The 14178-nt window shown below is 32.6% G+C and overlaps 1 protein-coding gene across 1 annotated transcript in view; it reads left to right on the top strand.

Annotated features, from left to right (window-relative positions):
• Window positions 1-5994: 5994 nt before the first annotated feature.
• The window catches only part of LOC106464841 (rac GTPase-activating protein 1-like), a 28909-nt gene continuing 20725 nt past the window's right edge, over window positions 5995-14178 (top strand). The window contains exons 1-5 of the mRNA XM_013924997.2: window positions 5995-6092; window positions 8140-8251; window positions 11335-11476; window positions 12396-12456; window positions 13164-13303. Of these exons, the coding sequence (XP_013780451.2) occupies window positions 8161-8251; window positions 11335-11476; window positions 12396-12456; window positions 13164-13303 (434 nt within the window). The 5' untranslated portion in view covers window positions 5995-6092; window positions 8140-8160. The remainder of the gene's footprint in view (window positions 6093-8139; window positions 8252-11334; window positions 11477-12395; window positions 12457-13163; window positions 13304-14178) is intronic.

Genomic DNA, 14178 nt, shown 5'->3' with positions numbered 1-14178 from the left:
AACATGCTCGCTCTTTCAATCGTGGAGCACGTTATAATGCGACGATCAATCCCACTATTCTTTGGTAAAAGAGTAGCCCAAGAGTTGGCGGTGGGTGGTGATGACTAGCTGGTGATGACTCTAGTCTTACACTGCTAAATTAGGGACGGCTAGCGCAGATAGCCCTCGTGTAGCTTTGCGCGAAATTCAAAATACAAAACAAATTATTCTCCTGGTGGAACGCCCCCCAGTGGCACAGCGGTATGTCTGCGGACTTACAACGCTAGAAACCGGGTTTCGATACCCGTGGTGGGCAGAGCACAGATAGCCCATTGTGTAGCTTTGTGCTTAATTCCAAACAAACAAAATAAATCCTGGTGGAAGACATAGAATATGATTAAGAAAACTGATTGCATTGGTCTCCTTCGAAATATTGTAATTTTCTAAAATGAAATAAAAAACTAAAAAAAATAAATATGAAACATGTTACCTAGCCCCCCCCCCCCACGTAGCACAGCGGTATGTCTGCGGACTTACAACGCTAGAATCCGGGTTTCGATACCCGTGGTGATCAGAGTACCGATAGCCCATTGTGTATCTTTGTGCTTAACTTCAAAAACAAAACAACATGTTACCTTTGTTTATGAAACATAGAATTGATGGACTGTGCATGGTTTGGTGGTTAGCGTGCCAATCTATGAATCTATGGGTCTGTCATTCACGTTCGGTTACTGTAAAAATACAATAAAAATAAAATTGAGCTCCGAATTTAGGTCATATCCCATTATTCAGACAGACAAGAATAGTCCAAGAGTTGATGGTAGGTGATGTTGACCAGCTGCCTTCTCTCTAATCTATCAATTCAATGCATATAGCCCTTGATTAGCTTTACGTGAATATTCGAAAACAAACAAAGCCAACTGATGAACCAGTCTATTGTAACCATGAGCTCCAGTAGCCACCATCTCCCACAGGTCCCTATTATGCACCAACCTAACAATTTCTGCTCTTCATACACCCACTTCTTTTGCAATAACATTAGGATATGCTATTTTCTGATAACCTCGATTTATATGTTTTGGCTGCCTGTTCACCAAAATACACACAGTTTTTTTTATTTTCACATATACAGTGACCTCCTACCTTGGTCTAGGTTTCACTGATGACACTGGAGACTCGGAAGTGCTACCTTTTTCTTTCAGTATACATAACCAATAACTTTGGTTCAACAACAATTGTTATACACAACATTTGATTTTACTTTTATGAAATATCCTTTTTGATATTCTCCTGCTAGAATTCGGGGTACGATCCCCCATTGTGAGCACAATATAAATACACTATTGGCACTAAATCGAAAAAAACTTATTCTAAGGTGGAAAAATTAATAGGTAATTTTTTCATAACTTACCAAAAGTGTTAGCGTTTAAATATATTTGGTCAAGTTATTGGAGGATGTCTCAAGGAATCACCAGAAAGTGATTATGAAACAATTACCCTCATCTGTGGAAGAATGGGCAATAAATAAGTATTGAAAAATTAAATATCAATATGTATGTTTGTAAGGTAACAAAAACTCCAAGTTACTACAACTCCATTTTTACACCCAACTGAATGTAATTAAGCTTTATTAGAAGTTTTAATAAACTCATAAAAAGCTTACTTGAGCCAATTTCTTGGAGATCTCTGCTAGGTTTATAAGATACAAATACACAGAAGATATACTGGTCCACCTTAGTAGGAAATGTAAATAAAAATATACACTCATGGGACTAGAAAGGCTCATTTATCACAATCATCTGACTATAAGCATGTACCTATCCCACCTATAGGATGTAAGGGACGAGATACTATCCATTCTATATATGGAAGGAATAGTACTGGTAGTGAATCTTCTCTTGCTTGTAAACATGAAAGTGACAACTGAAAGCATTCAATAGGCAACTTTGGAATGAGAAGTTTGTAGAAAATTAACAGATAGAGGTGAATTTAACCTCTTAGGACTGGATGAACAACCATATGCCAAGACAAAGTATGTAAGGATTGTATCTACAGGATAGGATTTTTACAGAAATGGTGGTAGGTGATCGAATCAATCATACTCTGATAACCTGTTAAATGAAAAAGGATATCTGAAATTACACAAGTAGATACCCAAAGAAGATAGTTCGACACGTAGAACTAATAGGGTAATTGTATTACTCACATGTTATGGGGAAAAAAAAGGCTTTCTTAAGATATGAAGAGTTGATCCAGTGGATGTGATGGATTAAAAATCAGGTCATCCAATATCCAGTCGTGACAAAGAACCAGTTGATAATGCATTATTATATTCGAATGGCATGAAAATTGGACTGTTGGGATAATGTTGTATAAAGCAGCAGGAGTGGTCTTCTCCAGAAGATAACCAAGCCATAAATTATTTTGAGTTCAACAGGTACCAACAATAATGGAGGACAACTCCTCGACATAGATCAATATCTCAAAGAAAATCCACTACTTATCCAACCGACAAGTTCATCTTAGAAGGATAAAACCATAATTGACAAATTTGGAGAAAGGATCTGATTTAATGTTGTAAACATGATAGTTTATAATTAATACGATTAAGTATGTAATTATTTTTTTGGGTCAGTGCTGCAGAGGAGTGGTATATTTAAGGTTCATATTTCATTTCTGGAATCATTTATGGCTTCTTACATGATGGTCCAAAAGTTAGTTGCTCCACATTCAAATCCTTTCTATGTGGATAACATTTGATTTGCAGCACATTTGTCAGTTTATAAAAGCTGGAGAAAACTAATTCAATTTTCAAAATAATTTTTATGTTAACATTAACCTTCAGTAGAGGGTTTGTATGACCGATATGTCGTCGGGCAATGTTAGTACGACGATTCTAAATTATATTTAGATAAAATATCTATACTCAAATTAACCCATCAACATCAGACTTTCAACATAAGAGAGACTTTTTTCTTTTTGTAATCAACACTGCTTAACAACCAACAAGTATAGTCTTACCAACAAGTCTTACTCGTACTGTTCGAAATTGGTTTAAACAGAGTTGTCAGAAGAGAAAGTATGAGGACACGACATTTACAAAATTCTAAACTTAGACATAGTTCTGCCACGAGAGACAATTTTATTGATTCAAGATTAAAACTAGGTCTCCAACAGCATCTGACGCTGATTGACTTGAAGAAAATCAGCCAGAGTTTGTTCACTGGCTTACCCTGAACTTTGGACCTTCTGACCCGCACTCCGGCACTTTAACCATTAGGCTACACTCAGCCAAAAGATAAAGGAAGCTTATTGTAGCATCATGAATTTTAACTAAACGTTGCATAATTTACTGTGTTTGAATCCTTTATATTTTTATTAAAACATCCTGTTCTCAATATATGTAGAATTATTTTATCATTGCAGATATATGCTATAACGTATCATAATGTCAAGGTATCTGATCATCTGAGGATTGAACTAACTGATGTTCCCAATACGCAAAATCCTAAATAAATAATTCTTCCTGACTACCGTAAAAATGTTGAGAAAATATCAATATTTACAAACCTAGGAATAGGACAATCACAAATGTAGTATTTGTTACTTTTTCCTTTTTATTCAGATTTTTACTTACTTAGATTATTATCTATGTCGTATTCAGGAGGTTCTGAAAACGATATGCACAGAATAAGTTGAAGTTTAACAGCAAAAAAAAAACCAAACGCACAAACGGGCCTGGCATAACCTGGTGGTTAGGGTGGATTCGAATCCCCGTTACCGAACGTGTTCTCCCTTTCAGCTATGGGGTGTTATAATGTGATACCCAACCACAGGCGTCCGCAGAGGGAAAAAGGGGTACTTGCCCCCTCTCGGAAAATGGGAAACATAATTATTTCTTTATCCATTCAGCACATTCACATTACTCATTAAATTAAATTTCGATTCTAATAAAAGTCACCAGGTTTATAATCAGCTTTACTTAAAATCGCTAGTTACCTACCATGTAGCTAAATGTTGAAAAACGTCGCTACCACGGCGGCTTCTTGGTTATTGGACATGGAAATTCTCACTCAGGTCATCAAATAGACCTACGCGGTCTTGCCGACATCCCCTGAGCCCTGACACAGTGGGATCAAAGTCAACCTGTTGCTACCTACCGGTATCCGGCAGCGGGTTATCAAAGAAACTGACACAGTCTTGCAGCCGTTCCATGAGACAGCATGGTCGGGGTCAACCAAAATTTACTGTTATGGAGTTTATATAGCTGTAAGTCTGCAGTATGGCTTAAACTAGTTTTATAAATATTAAACCCATCAAATCAGACTGTGGGAGCTTGTCTATTCTATTGACTGTAGTGGCAAAACTTTGAAGGCGGGTCCATCGTCCCTTGATTTTGACTTTGCCACCCCTGGAAAAATTTAAGCAGACGCCCACTCAAACCCACTATTCGTTGGTACAAGAGTAGCCCAAGAGTTGGCGGGGGTTAATGTTGACTAGCTGCCTTCCTTCTAGTCTATCACTGCCAAATTAGGGACTGCTAGCGCAGATAACCCTTGAATAGTTTTGTGCGAATATTAAAATATACCAAATCATGTGAAAACGTAACAAAAATTCTTTATCGCAATTTCGTTTACAGTCTCTATTTACCAGAATGGTCAGCCTTTGTGTTCCATAGTGACTACTGTGGCTACTGGGGTTGAGAGGAGTCTTTCGTTTCTACGTTCATACCTGAAAAGAACAAAAAGAATTGTGATTTATTATGTGAAATCCAGACTAAATGTTTAAAGTGCGCTATACCAGAATTCACTGCTGCATACGTCGCCGACTATTCAAAATAACATTTTTAGAGGAGAAAAACTTAATTCCATTTAAATTTGGGGTCGGCTACTCCGGTATTTGTATTAGCCAATAATTTTTATACTTGGGTGGTTAGTAACCCTAAATGACAAGTAGGCTCGGTGACGGAGATTCGAACTCGCGACTCGCAGATTACTTGTCGGGCGCCTTCGCCACCAGGCCAGAAGAAAAACAAACAAACACTAACACATGCTAGCTTGTACAATTATTTATGTCACCATTTGATGACAGAGTCAAAATGATACGTGTTTCTAGCCACAGGCTTATGGAATCTTAACCCGACTAAAAGAATTAGCTTATTTTTACAGCCTTTTGACATTCGGTTAAAACTTTAGCTGAATATAGCCGATTTAAAGATAAAGTCTAGATTAGTTATAGAAAGATGAAATTCATGACTATTAATATAATTACTCTTGTTCACAGGCGTATCTGCCTCGAGAAACAGGTCATTCTTCATCTTTCTCATATGTTTGTTTGTTTGTTTTGAATTTCGCGAAAAGCTTCACGAGCTAGCCGTCTCTAATTTAACAGTGAAAGACTAGAGGGAAGACAGCTAGTAATTACCACCCACCGCCAATTCTTGGGCTACTCTTTTACCAACGAATAGTGGGATTGACCATCACTTTATAACGCCCTCACGCCTGAAAGGGCGAGCATGTTTGGTGTGATGGGGATTCGAACCCGCGACCCGCAGATTGCGAGTCGAGTGCCCTAACCACCTGGCCATGCCGGGTTCTTTCTCATATAACAAAACAACCTCGCTGTTACCTCTGGTTAATTCTGATGGTAATGAAATTTATTTTTTAGATGTGTAAAATTTATGTAAGTGATTAAAAACATTGATTGACTGGGCTTTAGTTACATAAATATAAAGTTTCATATATTTAATATTTTTGAAATGTTTCTTTATTTTCTAGTTTATGCGTGTTAAATAAATGTTAATCTATTTATCAAAAATATATATGTCATGACTTTATTATCAGATAAAATATATTTCTATTATACTAAAAATTAGCTTATTTTTTATTTTCTAGACAGCGTTCTTTTAGCGATCATTGCGCTACTGGTTTTTTGTAAGCCAGAAGCGCTGATTGGTTGTTTTTGAAAATCTGGTAAGTTTGATAAAACGTTAACGTGTGTCAGGAATTGATAGACTTTAGTAATAGTTAATGTTAACGAAAACGGATGTTTTATATAAATTACGAGTAATAGAAAATTGGTTTCTTCATGAAGTGTAAGATATAACTTACCAGGTAAATTACTTTTTGGGGAAATTGACAACTACAGAATTTTCTACTGTTTTTATGTTAAGCAAGTTAATATTAAGAATACTGTTAGTGATATTGCTACTAGTACTAGTTCTTGTATTATAAGTATTACTGTTGTTACGTTTTCAAATCACATGATTATTCAATGTAATACTAACTGATTCTATTACTACTGTTAGGATTATATAACCTTATCTTCATACTGTTACAATACTAGTTACTACAATTAGTTTAACTTTTTGACTGGACATTAACCTTCTAATTTTCTAACTGACTTCTACTTTCTAGTTCTACTTTACTTTAGTCTTTGTATTGTAAGTTGTTCTGGCTGTAGTGTAAGCCTAAAAGGTAAATTTTAGAGTGGCAAGGCTTAGCAACATTGTGTGTATTTCTAAATCTTAAGTCAGGTACAGTCACAAATAACCATAATTTCTAATTAATTTGTTTTAAAGATTCCACTGATAAATTGTGGTACTTTCTACTGTTATTAATTGCTGTAACTTAATCAAGTTAGGGACATAACGGACTGTCTCAGAGAACATGAGGTTTAACTTGTTAAAAATAAAAACTTAAAAGTATAAGATTAAGAATGTCTTGTATTAGGGGGTTTCATCGAATGTTAATTAAATAGCGACAGTAAAAACAATTACACACCATTGGTTTTCACAGCAAAAAAATTAGTAATCTACACTGCAATTTAAATTGTTTTGATAATTAACAAAAAACATTTAATAGTTGTACATGTAAACTTACCTTTTGCACCATGCAAAAGTATAATTGAAACAATGCAAATAAAATTGCTTTACATGGTAACCTAAGACATTGCATGAAATTTAAACTTGTGACAAGGCAAGATAAAATGTAGCCCTAACAAAATACTTCAGTTTAAATGTTTTAATATATCCTGTATGCGTGAATTTATATTGATAAAAGAAATGAAAACTGTCATCAACCAAATGCTAGAACTTAAGTATGAACTTACATATTTAATGATTGACAGATGTATGCATGCTATGATGTAAAGGCAAACTGTTGTCAAGTCAATGTGTCATCTGCTTCCAGTTCCAATTCATCCTGTTTTCTTAACAGGCTATTGGCTGGAATTGTGCTGACATATATATATATATATATATATATATCAACTTATGAATTATCAAATAAAGAAAACAAAGTTCATTATATGGGTTATTTTTTTCCAAATTCAATGACAGGAAGGTGTTTATTAATAGTTCCAAAGTGTTGTTTGTGGGTTTTCAAACAGAAAATGCTTCTGGATACAAAACAAAAAAACACCCAGAAATATGAAGAGAGCTATCGTCTGATATACCATTGACTCTCATTAGCCAAGCACTCGCTCACAGATGCCCTGTTTTTGGTGCTTACATTTGCTCATTGGTCACTGCAAAATGGCAGAGAAATGTTCAGCAATCCTGGCAATCTTATCATAACCAATTTACAACTAGTGGGAATATGGTTGCCTTGAAATAAATAGTGCAAACTTATCACATAATAGTACTGTAGACTTTTTACTTTTGTTGTTTGGTGTACAGTAAGTGTTTTGATTATGGGAGATTTATATATTCACAACTACAACTTTGAACCCAGACGCTTTTGTGGCTGAGAACTAAATTATCTGGGAATCCCTACTACTGTTACTTGAACTATGATGACAGGCTTTCTCTGTAATTTAGATTGAAACTAGAGCAATAAATTTACAGAGGAGTAAAAAGTTTGGTTAAAAAACTACGTTGTATGTTGCAGTGGTTGTAATGAAAATTTAGATTGCTGATGTAAACGATATTTGAGATTTTGAACTTTACTAGTACTGTAATTTATGTCAACTTTGATTAAAAAAATTCATCAAAGTAAATTTTTTTGTGTCATATAGAAATATTAGAATTTTATTTAATGAGTAGTTATGTATTAAGAATTTTAGTAGTCTTAAATGTTCCTGAAGTGACCAATTTAGCAGTGTTTTTATATACAGTATTTTTTTAGTATTTGTTATTCCTGTAATCTTTTCTTTTAACAGGATAAAAGTTTTTGTACCAAGATGGCACCTACTTCTCAGAAAATGTCACTCGTAGCCCAGTTTGATGACTTGTGTCGTTACTCTGGAGTTTTGATGTGTGGAAATGAAAGTGGTAAGATATGATTAATACACTGTATATGTAACAGTTTTGGATTCTGTACTGTTTACACAACACCTTGCAAATATATATATATATATGTTAAAAAGTTTTGTAATTATATTCATTTCAAAAGTGTAAGAGAGGTTTCATAAGTTGGAAAGGTTATAATGGCTTTTCCAACTAATACAGGGGATAAATTAGTTTGGTGTATTTGATTAACAGAAACTTTTAATCAGTATCGAATTTAATTAGCAAGTATTGCTTAGCATCTTTTTAACATTCATCATTTTTACAGATTATGGCAACTAAATTCAACATTAAAACTTAACTCTTTGTAAAGACATTTACTAATGAAAAGAAGTAAATGGTATGTTTTTATTCTAATAACACTTTTATTCAGACTCAAATCCTAATATTTAATTGTACCATACATGAACAAAATAGTTTCTGGTATATGAAGTAAAACTGCAAGAAATACCAAACACCTCAGCTGTCACAAAATAATTCAACAGTTGATTAACGAGAGAAAGAAATGACTTGTAGCAATTGCAACTGAACAAGGTTGCCACAAAATATTTTTCAAATTAATCTAGTTTGTTTATTTTATTTTGTCGTGAGATCTCATCACTCTCTTCACAATGTGGCCTCCTTGTTATTTTGAAGAAGAAAATGTTTAGTGACTTTTCATTATCCCCTCGTGCCATGGGCATCTTTTACTGTGCATGTCAGGAGGTTTTTAGTGAGTTACATTCAAAATTTAATTAAATAACTTTTGGTTTGTTCATATTATACAAATTAGTACAGCATAAAATTATAGCTAATCAGCCATATTTTAATAGTATATAAGTTTATGTTATTAATTTTATAAGGCAATATTGAAAAAAAAGATCCTGAATTCCCCTATTGTGAGAAATGTGACTTTTTTTTGTAGGAATCCCATCTTGTATAATTTATTCATCACCCCTCCAAGAAGTACAAATTTAATGGTAAATTACTTATTATAATATTGTCATTGCTTAGATAAAGCATAATTTTCATAACTTCAATTTTGTTTGGTTACAGAGTCATCAAATAAAAAACAGACTCCTCTTGCCACACCCATCTGCCACATTCTCTTTCAGGATTTGTCAATAGTTCTCACTTACATTTAATACTATATTATATTTTTAACCAATAGAAAGCCAAGGTTTTCATCAATCAAATGACATATTATATTACATTGTTTTCTGTATAGAAAAATGTTAATTTCTCTTTCAGTACAAGCTTGGTTCCCATGGGAAGCACTAGCTTTGATAAATTAATAACAGCTCTTGTTGCATAGTTAGAAAGCCATAAAAATTGTGATAGTTATGGGACATTGTCTGCTCTTCACATGTTATTAGTCTATGTTCTTTGGTGAATTATTTAGTGCACTACTACCTTTATACTAATGGTAGTAGTGCACTACTACCATTAGTATAAAAAAAAGTAGGGTTAAATGTCATTCACAGTCAACAGCACAAAAAAAAAGAATGCTCAGGTAAGTACTTTATTTCTTGTTTTCCATGTGTATTCTTTATTTATTCTTATAAAAGTAACTAAAATGTAAAAAGAGGAAACTCTTTAAGTTAGTTAAGGTTAGATTAAGTAAAATTAATAATAAAAAATGTTCACGGGCACGCACAAGAACAGCTTGGAGTACCTTGTGGGTAATATAATTCAATAGTATAAAGTGATCCACCTGTTCCCCAAGTGATTTATAACTTATATTTTAATGGTGCCAATTGTACTAGTAGTTAGACATGGTTAAAAGGGCAATATAATAATAATAAAATTTAAGTATAAACAGAAGTATACTGTTATGAGTTAAATGCTACTTGGGATAAAATAATGTTTAATTTTACAATTTGAAGTTCTAGAAAGAAAAAAGGTAATCTAGATATATTTTGATTTTTTTTGGTGGCTATCATGTCGGTCAAATTAGGATACAAGTATACATAATACTACTCAGACAAATTTTAAGAAATAACAATATAAGGTTTAAAGTTTTATTGGAAAATACACCCATTTGAAATGTATTTAGGAGGTTTTAAAAATTACGTAACTGATATTTTTGAAATGAAGAAAAGTATTTTTGATCTTAAATCATTTTGCACTCGATATGGTCAAAGAAGACTATGTTCACAGACAAATCTTAAGTAAAGATACTTCATTAGATAATTGATTTTTTGTGTACAAATGACTTGTAATGTTTGCTAAAAGTTTGCCAAATTTAGTGAAGATACATGCACTGTATTAAAAGTTATACTATTAAAACTATATACAAGTAAAAATGGTCATGTGGTAGGTCCTTGGGCCAGAGCCTATGTTGAGAGAGTTCGTAACTGGCTCGGTGTTGCAAGTGCAATGCATGTACTGTACGTACATAGTTTAGTCTAGTTGCCTAGGCTGCGGGAGCCGAACAGCCACATTCTAAATGTCATGAACAGACTACTATAAAGTGTAGGTGTATGCAATATACACATGACAAAGTATGAAAATATCGTATGTGCCCTTTGGTGGGAATTTCCAAGAAATTGACATAAGCTTTGGCTTTGTTATATCAATCTGAAACCTTACTGTACTTTCACTAAGCAAAGAGTAAAGTGAGTTGCAACTGGGGTTGTTTTGATTCGCAAATTGTGATCCGAACTTGGATATTTGGTCCCTTACAATTTAAATATTTTGAGGTGTTCAAGAACTGTATAGTAAATTACTGTGCTTAAAGGCATATGTAATGATACTGGACCAAAATACTGATTGATGGTTAAAGAGAGATAAAGTTGACACTTCCAAACATCATGTTCCTCAATTAAGTTACAATTTGAAATATAATTACAAAATATGTTAATCAAACAAATTTGGTCAATTACATTCATTTATTTTTAGACAGAGCATTGCTATTTATTTCTTGTTTTACCATTGGAAATGTCCTAAATCAGTAACTCTCTGTTTATTATTATTGATTATTTTTGTAGGTGAGGTTAATAAACTAAAGGGTAAAAAATAATTGGTATGTCCGTTATTGTCATAAACTGTAATGTGTATATAATTCATTTCTCTTGTGTGTGTTTCAGAGTTTCTTGCTTTTGTGAGAAATCAAAATGAGAAAAGAACCCAAAATTTGGCATCAGTAAAAGAAATACAGAGGCTGAAAAGAGATTTAACGAAAGCTAAAGAAGAGAACAACACCTTAGAAACCAAACTAAAACATGCTAAGTAGGTTGGAAAAAAAATATGTAAAACAATATAATTATTTAATTAAGAGATTTATCACAATTTCCTATGTGAGAACCAGAAATATATAAATAGTTTTAAGATGGATAATTATTAAAGTAAATGAATTGGAATAGTATTTTAACACTTGCATATTTCATGTGCTCAAGTTCCAAAAATTGTGGGTTTTATTTCTTATTAACTAATATGAACTAGTATTTCCTATTCATACTATATATTAAGGATTTTTTTTTTGTATCTTAATAGAATTAAAGTATTTTAAGAACCAGATTTATCGTTCCATATATCTGTCACGTCAGTTTATAATCTCACTTGTTAGACTGTTTATACACTGAGTCTCATTTTGGTTGCTTTGTTTTTTTATCATTATATATTACAGAAGTGTTTCAGTATGTATGTCTGATTGAGGAGAAAGATTATTTAGGATGGAGAAACAAAGGAACCTTGACTACTTCGATGACAAGGAACCCACTTTGAGACTAATAATGCTTGGAGACGGCTTGAATGGGTAATGAAGAAAAACTTTAATATAAGTTTAACATAAGAGCAAATGTACAACGTTTCGACAAGGTTTTGTCATCATCAGGTGTATTTGCTGTTATGTTAAACATGTGTTAAAGTTTTTCTTCCTTACCAATTCAAGCCATCTCCAAACATTATTAACGTTGACTACTGTTTTATTTGAGGTTTAATAAGAAAATATTTGTTATTATTACTGTGTTAATGAGTAGTTCTGATAGATTCTTTGTCAAAAAATGTTTTTAGACTGTAGATGAAAAATTGTTTATATAAACTAGTTTAAGTTCAGAAGGTTAAGATACATAAATGTATCCTCTTTACTCTTTATTGGCACATAGGTACTAATTTGTTAATAATTTTGTCTCTAACCTACTTATGTTAGAAGCCTAATAGACACAGAAATGAAAAAGCGAATGAAAGCAGAAGCTGATCGTTCTTCCCTGGTAAGTAGGAACTGCTTTAGTGTTTATAAGTAAACTTTCTATTAGGTACAAGTTTTAAATTTAGCCCATGAATAGTTTAAGTTTTGTTTCAAGGTGTTGTTTATTAATACTTTTTTGTTATGTATTTTTCTGCAGTGTTATTTCAGTGATTGCTAGATAGTTTCTTAGACTTTGAAATTTAGGTTTAAGTAAAAATATTGTTTATATAATTACATGTTTGGATAGATGTTTTATAAAAGTTCTGATATTGTTCTATTTTACTAGAAAAAAGTAAATATATAAATAAACAGAAATATGAATGAAAAACTATTTAATTGGTGATATTTCCTAGAATGAAAATAAAATTTGTAAAAATTAAGGAAGTTGTCATGTATCATGAAGCCTATTAGGAATGAAAGTTATAGCCCTCACTGAATATATTATTTTTTAGAATTTAATATTCTGTTCATTTAATGAGAGAGAGTATGAACTTTTGTAATTGAAACACCATAAGATTACGTAACCTTTAACACAAGATTTAAAACTTTGAAACTGGGTCCTTAAAAAAAATGTTTCTGTGGGTTTTGGTTTCATTCTAACTTGAGAAAACGATCAGTTCTGATGCTTTTCTTTAAAAGCTATTTGAATTCTGGGATAATTTTTAATTATTGTTACTGTTAAATTACTTGCAAAAATATTGAATTTCATAGCAAATTTGTTTTATCTAGGAGAGACAGATTGCTTTAATTAGGGATGTGCTGTTAACAGACCAAAATGTAATGAATGATCAAACGAGAGAGAAATTGGCATTCCTGAACAACACATCACAAGCCAATGCTAGGCAGCCACAACATGATTCACCCAGAAGGTAGGTTGTCTCAATCATCATTGCAAATACAAGCATGAATTAAAGTCTTTAAATTTTTACACAGGTGATTTTTTTCTATATACAAACACTCAGTATAGAATATAAAGTGTTTTAAAGTAATGGTTTTCTGAATGCAGTAGAAGAAATTATTTCAAAATCAGGTAACTGTTGTTCTGAAGAATAGTATATGTGTGAGTTGTACTAATTTTAGTTATGTTTATCCAGTATCGAGCTGTGCTTGTAGTCTGCTAACTTCATGCAGATGGTTATTTGTATGTTACATTATAACAAGGGAGCTTTATAAAACAAATTGTTAGTAAAAAGAGAATACATCAAATGGGTGTGGACTTTTTAAAATAAACTTATCCAAGGGACAAAAGGTTAGAAAAATTTACAAAACTTGTGTGTAAGATTAGAATATAACTTCAGATTTTGATATTATAACATAATGTTTAGGGACAACATGGGACCTATTGGTTCATCTAGGCTGTCCCATCCTCTAAACTAAACTAAAACTATTAAAATAAAACAAACCTCAAAGTCAGCCCTTATAATTAAAATAGTTATCAAGCTTTCTCTTAACCCTATGATGATGATGATGTAATTCAATGGGTAATTTCACATCTTTATCTTTTCAATTAAAGTTTATTTTTAACTTTCCTTTCCAATTCTTTGTCTTTTATTATTCATGCCAGTACATCAACAGGTCCCCGCAGGGCTCTGTAATTATTATAGACAGACATGCACAGACTTTTTCGCTAATGCTTGCAACACAGCTTCGACTTTGTAAGGGGGTGTGGCTGACCTTAAAATTTACAATGCTTCATGTGACGAGAAATTCTTAGAAAGTTTCCAGACAGTAATACAATACGTCT

This window comes from Limulus polyphemus, unplaced genomic scaffold, assembly GCF_000517525.1.
Source record: "Limulus polyphemus unplaced genomic scaffold, Limulus_polyphemus-2.1.2 Scaffold1756, whole genome shotgun sequence".
NCBI lineage: Eukaryota > Metazoa > Arthropoda > Merostomata > Xiphosura > Limulidae > Limulus > Limulus polyphemus.
Note: the sequence above shows the minus strand (reverse complement) of the source record. Positions and strands in the feature narration are given on the sequence as shown.